Below are 8,674 nucleotides of genomic sequence, written 5' to 3' on the forward strand. Positions count from 1 at the left end.
AAAGTACACAAATAATTTATTATTCTTTATATTTGGTTGAATAATGTCATGAAAAGATAATTAAATAAAGAAAACAAAAACCTTCACACATTATAGATGATCATAAATTGAATATGGTTGTTTAAAACAAGAAATAAAATACCCATAATAGAAACTTATAAGGAGCAAGAAGTAAATGACTTTAGAATATAATTCCTTAAAATGTATAACATTGATTGTTGTTATTCAAGGTAATATATCTGATAAGAATATTTTGTGAAAATGTAAAATGAAACAAGGTTAAAAAAAAGAAGAAGAAAAAAGAATAGTTGATACAACTAATTGTTGTTAATTATTAACAAGGGGTGCTTTCATTCACCAAAAAAAATACAAGGGGTGCTTTAAAAAAATGTGAGTTCAGTGGTACAATATCTTTTTCTTCCAATGGAAAAAGTTATGCAAATCTACCGTTACTAAGTTCTTTCTAATAACTCATTTTACATTCACCTCAAGTAGTTGATCATAATTAAGGCTAAAAAATATAGACAATTAGATTAAAATAAATCTGCCCTTAAATTTAAGAAGAATCTTGTCAATAATTCATTGATAACACCATTAACGCAACAAAAGTTTCTACAAGAAATAAACTTATTAATTATTAAACTTGATTCCATAAAAAAAAGGATCAAGGGAGAAAATTGTAATTATATATGGATAATTTTCTCCCTGTCAATATTATGAATTTATTGACTAAAACAATTTGCTTATTTCATTCCATAAAAGAAGAAAAATGACCAAACAATATGTGATGGATTTAAAGTTGTCAAGATATAACTAATAAGAATAAGTATTTATTTTAAAGAAAAACTCATCGTAGTAGTCTCACTAACACAAAATCAAATTAATAAGTACAACATGTAACACATGGAAAAATAAGAAATCGCTAACCAATTATCACTAAGAAAATAAGCAATCATTGTATTTCATTTTTTATACAGAGGATTTGATCAACCTATTTGTATCTTATACCAATATATAACTTTATAGTTTCTAATAAAATCTCATCAATCGAATAAAATTTGCACCACACATAATCTCATAAAGTTCATAATAATATGATATAAATAACTTTTGTAATCCATCAAGGTATAGTGAAGTACCTTTACAAAGAAGACACATTGGAACTCATCCTAAATCCTAATATCTAAAAAGCACTTTCCGTGGGTCAAGTTGACCACTACAATAACTTGAAGGAACTGGAGATATTTCTTGCCTTCCTTTCCACTCTTCACCCGGTTTCAGAGTAATTGGTTTTTCTACACAAGCAGCTTGAACACAAAGCATATGTTTGTATTCATTATCCCCTAAATCCGGTATGGTTTTTGCTTTTTTGTCCCATGGATTCCATACCACTACAAAGAAAAAATACATTAATATTAAACATTATGACAAACTTGATTTTAACACCATACAACAAACAATAGATTAAATCAATTTTCTTGTACTAGGCTTTACAATTATATTTTGGATAAACATATGTTCAATTTTCCAACATATTATAAACAAGACAAGCATCTAATTTCATGAAAATAAAATTTAACGAGTCTGGCTTAAAGGAGAGAAATAGAAGAAGGATTTTTAGTGGAAGAAAGATTAAAGTCACCTTGTTTGATTTACAAACGGGAGGGAGGAAAAATATGAATGATATACTAAAATACCTTTATAGATAGATAATAAACCTGAGAAATGAATAATAAAATAAAATCTCGTAACAATTCAATTTGTATAGTTCAAAAACTATAAATCAAGTTTCATATCTTCTAAATTCTCCAATATTATAAGAAAGACCAAAATTGGATGAGAAGGATTTAAGCCTCCCCATTTCCTTTTCTTTTCCTCCAAAGTTTTTAACTCAATAAGATAAAATTAAGAATTTCCTCCTCTCGTTTCACTTCCCTCAAACCAAACATATAAAGGTTTTATTCATTATGAACAAGTTAACTGTGTAATTTCAATAAAAACAATTTTATTAAAGGGTTAAATAATTTTAACTCATGTTTGACATAACTTGGGTCACAACGCTTATTTTTGGAAAAATAATAATTTATTCTTAAAAATATCGCTTAGGGAGTTGGCAAAGACAAACAACCATTTCTTTAAAATAAATTGAATCATGGGACCATGCATGCATTTGGCAAATGCTTGCTAAATATACATATTCCTGCCACGAGTAACCATAATTTTTTTTTTGTGCAAAAATACTTGACCATTTGTGTTTTTTATCATTACATTCTAAATTCTCTCATCATCTATTATCACATTTCGTGTTTTTCTGTAAATCTGAATTGGAGACTGCAAAACACCTCTTCCTTGAATGCGAATATACAAAGGCCTTTTGGGCTATAATTTTTTTTGGATGGATTGGTTATTCTTTTGCACTGTCAGATGATTTGCTGCAGTTTTACAAACTTTTTGGTACTGTGGTCAAAGGAAAAAAAATTAAGGAAATGGAAACATTTGCTGTGGCATTGTGCCTGCTGGAATTTATGGAAGATGAGAAACAACATTGCTTTTCAGAATCAGGCTTATGATGGGAGAAAATTACTTGAAGATTCTAAGATTATAGCATGACAGTGGTTCTTGTATAAGAAGAGAAGTCAAGACCAGATATTCATCGATCTCTTCATGGCTACAAGAACCAATCCTATGCTTGAATTCTTTTGCTTGGATATGTTATATATGTAACTAGGATCATTCATTCCATCATGTAAACAGACAACTGTACATTTTATACATGATTGTCCTTTTGATTATATATAATACAAATATTTGCCTTCCAAAAAAAATATCACATTTCTTCATAATACTTATGTATATAGGGAGGACTATTAATAATATTAAACTCACCGGCATCTGGAAGCCCATCTTTTCGTAGTACAAAAGTTCTCTTCCTTTCATGGTCTATGATAGCAATTTTTGTGGGGGTGCTTAAGTATACTTTATCCACCTTTAACATAAAAAAATGAAATAAAATAGTTATATAGTTGAACCAATAAAATATAATCAACACAAAAAAATTATTATACTTGTAATAAATATTAACTTCAGACTCAAATGTTATAGCATCCCCTTGTTCAGTAAATCGTTCTTTATTCTTCAAGTTGTCCAGATAATCTAGTGTCTCTAATCCTTCAATTCGCACTTCACTGGACATGAGAATTGTGATAATTAGCTTACAAATAATACAACTAATAATTTCCAAAACAATGTAATTATGATATGATGTTAAACTAGACCACGGCCAAATGAAAATAACAATACATAGATATGAAAGTGTCCGAAATTTATATGCTGTTTATGAACTTTTTAAACTTAGAATCATTTTTAAGTATTGATAAAGTATCTTGTATTCGTGCTTAATCATAAATAAAGATTTGAAGTTTTCAAAACTTTATTTTCACCAATTATCAAAAATTCAATTATTAAGAAATGGATTCACCCAGACTACATTTATTTATCGTGCTACAATATTAACATGTAATAACAAAGTTTTGACTCCTCTAAATATTAATTAGAAAATCAATTACTGAGATTGTAATTAACTTTAAAATTTACTATATGTTTTTTTTTTTACTTTTATCACAATTTCAATTGTTGATTTTCTTACTTTTTTATTGAAGTTGATTTTAGTTAATGATTATAAGTGTATTTTGTTCTCTAATCTAAAGTATACATTTTGTTTTAAAGGAGTCAAAATATATACTTTAACAATGAGCAAAAATATTTAAAAAGATAATGAAACAAGAATATTATCATCTTTGACTAAAAGTTGATTTAGAATATTAAGAATGGCTAGATGGAAAAATAAAGATACTGATGGATGCATATATCACTAAGTATCTGAAGACGATATAAAACCTGATGTCAGTAACATAGAAATATGTATTATAGGCAAATGTGAAGGTAAACGGTTTCCCATCCGTATTTGTGTTTCGAATGCGAGATGTCAACATCAGATCTCCTGCAGGTCCCAAAGCTACCCTCAGGCGAAACTCGTATCTATAAGCAATCATTAAAAAATATTTTCTTAATCCAAATTATTAAATAAAAAATTAATACAAAAAAGGACTAAAAGGGTGTGAGAATATTAAGCTCATTTTTTATAATTACATTAGTAATTATATATGCTAACTTATATACCTATGAGGCCAACTTTTGTTATCATCTTCAGAGTGCTTAAGAATCAAATCAGTGAAAGCTTTGTTTGTGCTATTTGTTGGAAATGCTGGGGGATTGGGATCTAAGGTCCAAAACTTGTTCCTTGCAAATCCATGATGCTCAAGAGAGCCATGATTTGAAAACTGCAAATAAATAAGAAGTACTTCAAAAAAGAAACTAACTAAATGGCATAAAAACATAGAAACCCAAAAAAAAATACACACATACTTGAGGAAAACATATTGGAATACCTCCACGTATGGATTTTGGAGGCTTAAAACTAGCCTGCAACAATTCATATAAAAGAGGAAATATGAATATAAAATGATCAAATAGGGGAAGAGATCTATGCAAGATTTAGTGACTAGTTGTTGAGTTGGTTCATGCATAAGAAGTAGTTTTAAAGACATATTTGAAAGGAATAAAATTCAATTCACTGTTACGATTAGTGCTCGTGAACAATCTTGTTACAAACTTAATAACTTATTAGTTTTCTTCTTTCCTTTTCTCTCCCATATCTATTTATTTTTACATTTGCTTTTATGTCGATCTCTACAATAATAAAAAAGTACAAATACTTTTAAATGGCAATGACGATGTTTTATAATCGTGTCAAACACTTTTTTTTTTTTACTTTTATACTAACTAATTAAAATATCATAATAAATGAATAAATTTTAACTTTTTTGTTATTATATATACAATATTTTATTCTCACTCTTAAAGCATGATTTTTTTATGATTGCTTAATATTTTTTAATGTTAATTTTATATTAGTATTATATATTGTATTATAGTTATGTTGTTTTCTATAATTTTTAAATTTTGTTGTACTTTTATGTTTATGTTTATACCATACCATACTTGTTTCCTAGGTTTCTACATATATTGTGAAAACAACAAATTTCTAGAAGAAAAAAAGTTACCAACTCATTTATCATTTTGTATTTGATATATATATATATATATATATATATATATATATATATATATATATATATATATATATATATATATCAAATTCATCCTGTTATATAACTTTGTTTTGTATGTAGTTGAGACTAGTTAAAATGCTATGTCCTTTAAAAAAAAAAGTGAAAATGTTATGTGAGACTTTTTCTAAACAAGGATAGTTGGCTACAATTAGTATATATGTGTTTTCGTATTAAGATATGAATGCACTATTTTTTTTCCAGAAAACTATTCATCAATTTCATCCACGCTCTACACAATAACATTTGTAAAAAGGAGGAATTAATGATAATGATTTCAGAAAGTCACAAGCTCAAAAAGATTCATATATATGTATGCAAGTGAAACTTGAACCTTACTACTGAGAAAAAGCAATTCTTCCCCAAGGTCATTTTTCCATGATGTAACTTGAGCCCCGTATAAATAAACCTACACAAACATGAGGCGTACAATATAATGCAAGTGATAATTATGATCCCAAATCAGAACAATAAATAAATGATGGATCACAAGATAAAAATGAATTAAATTGTGAATTGTGGTAATGCAAGAAAAGATTGAGAATTGCAAATGTGATCGCAAATGAAAATGATGAAACCTCAGCAGAGAAACCGCGAACTTCTCTAAGAATGATTTTCTCGAGCCCATTGACACCCATACATTGTTGCACATACTTCATTTCTCGCGACATTCTTTGTTTCCTTCAGATTTACAATTCACAAACAACGTCCTCCTTCCCCAATCCTATATATACACTGCATCATCAACAATCAACACAAGATAGGAGAGAGAAAGAGAGAGTTAAGGGGTATGCGTGTTTTTTATATATAGATTCATACATGTATTAATATAGCTAATATAATATAATAAATTACATTGACTATGGATATATAACTCATTTAGTTTAATTTCAACGCCAGCATTCTTCTTTTTTTTTATGCTTTCTCCCCTTTTATTTATTTACTTCATTTTTCTTCTACTAAAAACATTATATTTGTTCATGCCCCTTCACAACACCATCAATTCTTTTATAGCCTAACCCGGTTTGGTGGTATATAATATTATAAAAATAAATTAACAATTTTATAAAGTCAGAAATAATAGGAGTTCTTCTTCATATAAGTTTATGAATATCTTTATATAATATAAAGATATATTCATATTAAAAATATTTAATTCAAATTACATATTACAAAATATTCTTTAATTTTTTAATTATATTTAGCATTTAAATTTATAAAGTTTATGTACATAAGAATAAAGTTTTTTTTATTAATTGAGTCATGACCATATTAAATTTAAATTTCCAAATATAATCCCACCAAAATGTCAAACTAATTTTTAGTAAAGAAAACACAGTTAATATATTAAAACATTATTTTAAGGCATATATATGTATATATATTAATTAGTTAGAGGGTTATTTTATACGAAAGTGGGAGGAACAAATTTGGATAGTACAAGCAATGTAAATTTGATAACGTAGAATGATATATAATATTATCGAATGGGCGTAATCAAGTTAGCACCACACATTGAATTTGTGTAAAAAGACTTAAATTTGATTCTCATATAATATATTCATGAGAGAAAACCAATAATTCAAAGTATAACTAAATCATATCTCATAACCGATTCAAAGAATCAAATTTTGTGAAAATATCTTGGATCTCATCAAGAAACTAGAGATCCTAATTATTATAGTAATATAATATTTGATATAGTAATGTGATTATTTACTCATATAACACTAAAACCTACAACGATTAATCCATTATTCTTTGTCATATTGTTTCCCATTCATTTAAATAAAACATGCCTCTAAATTCATCACAATTCTTATATTATATTTTTTAAAAGAATGAAATAAATTATTTATATTTGTGACTATATATATATATATTCATATTATTCTATTTTGATAAACTTTTATATCAAATCATTTTTTCTATAATTAGTTATCTAATTATAAAACATATTTATATTTTTAAATAATTTATTAATATTTAAATTTATTCAATTAACATTAATCATAATAAAATATTTATAAATCATTTTCAAAATAGTAAAATTAAAACATATCAATATATATATATATATATATATATATATATATATATATATATATATATATAAAATTTATTGAACTGACATAGAGCTTACCACACATGATTCCTTCTTTATATTCACACTGCTTTCATTTCATTTACCGTTAAACATGTAGCATATTTTATAGATTTAAAATTTAAATAATTATTTTTTATAATCCACTCAAAAAAATTGTTTCTTAAAATAAACACGCATAAAGTTATCATCATTAGAAAAACGTTGTCTTATATATACGTTGTTAAATATTCTTATTTCTTTCATTTGTAAACAATCTTATTTTGGGATAAATGAATAAATGATCATTAAAGTATCGAATTCTGACCTATTTGAATGAAATGTATTTATATGTGAATATATTTATAATAATTAAAATTAATAATAAATTGGTCGGGTTGCCCGTGCATCGCACGGGCTGTTTTTTAATAGTTTATATTCAATAGCAATTAAATATAAAATATAATTTTATATTCAACTCATAATCCAAACACACTAAAAAATAATTTTATTTGTATGTTTATTAATTTAAGAATTATAAAAGAAAATTGATGCAAACAAACTTTTAATGTTTTTAGTATAAACGTTTTTAACCTAAAATGAGAATGTGGCCACATAGTTTTCACTGAATTTGTATAAGAACTTTAAAGAATTCTATTAAGGACTTATTTGAATAAATTTCTTCATAAGTAGTTATACGAAATAAAATATAAAGGTAGTCCAACTAAAATTAATTTATGTATTTAGGTTTTATAAAATCACTTTCATTTCTCCAAAAATTACAAGGTATATAAGTTAATTTTAGTTTATGAGAAAATTTTAATATATTTTACCATTTTATTTATCTTTAGTGCTTAAGTTAACCCATACAAAGTCTAAAAATAATAACATCTAAAATTACTATAGATGAAAAATCTATTGTGCGTTGCAACCTAAATATTGTTCCTATTAGATTATTATTGCTTGATTGTGTGAACCTTGTTTCCCTGTAAAATTCATCAAACCTCTTATTATTAAAGTTTATCAATAAGAATTGTTTCCGGTATCAATATAGACTCATAATAGGAGATTACATGCAGCATGACATACAAAGCATTAAATTTCATAATTAAATGGGAGATTTTAAAAAAAGAAAATTGGTTTGCATGAATACTTAATTATTTACGTGATTCTATTAGAGATTATGGGAAAGTAAAATGTGATTTTTTTTAGAGAAATCATATCCTCCACAAATATATGAAATCGTATACATTTTTAAGGAATACAATAATGAGGATTAATGTAATTAATAAGAATATCATATCGATTGGTTAACAAATCGTGTCGTGCATAATTAATGCATTATTGACACAGATAGATCATGAATAAAATTTACGTAATTTACATGATAAATGGACGGGAT

At 25.8% G+C, this 8,674-nt stretch overlaps 1 protein-coding gene across 1 annotated transcript; it reads right to left on the bottom strand.

Annotated features, from left to right (window-relative positions):
- Positions 1-1,176: 1,176 nt before the first annotated feature.
- Positions 1,177-5,860, bottom strand: LOC114423975 (putative glucose-6-phosphate 1-epimerase). Its single transcript, XM_028390868.1, has 8 exons — positions 5,768-5,860; positions 5,524-5,598; positions 4,426-4,482; positions 4,180-4,340; positions 3,898-4,038; positions 3,083-3,185; positions 2,887-2,986; positions 1,177-1,391 (listed from the first exon to the last, which is right to left on the bottom strand). The coding sequence occupies exons 1-8, from the start codon at positions 5,858-5,860 to the stop codon at positions 1,177-1,179; spliced, it is 945 nt and encodes a 314-aa protein (XP_028246669.1).
- Positions 5,861-8,674: the final 2,814 nt, after the last annotated feature.

Source organism: Glycine soja, chromosome 8, assembly GCF_004193775.1.
Source record: "Glycine soja cultivar W05 chromosome 8, ASM419377v2, whole genome shotgun sequence".
Classification (NCBI taxonomy): Eukaryota; Viridiplantae; Streptophyta; class Magnoliopsida; order Fabales; family Fabaceae; genus Glycine; species Glycine soja.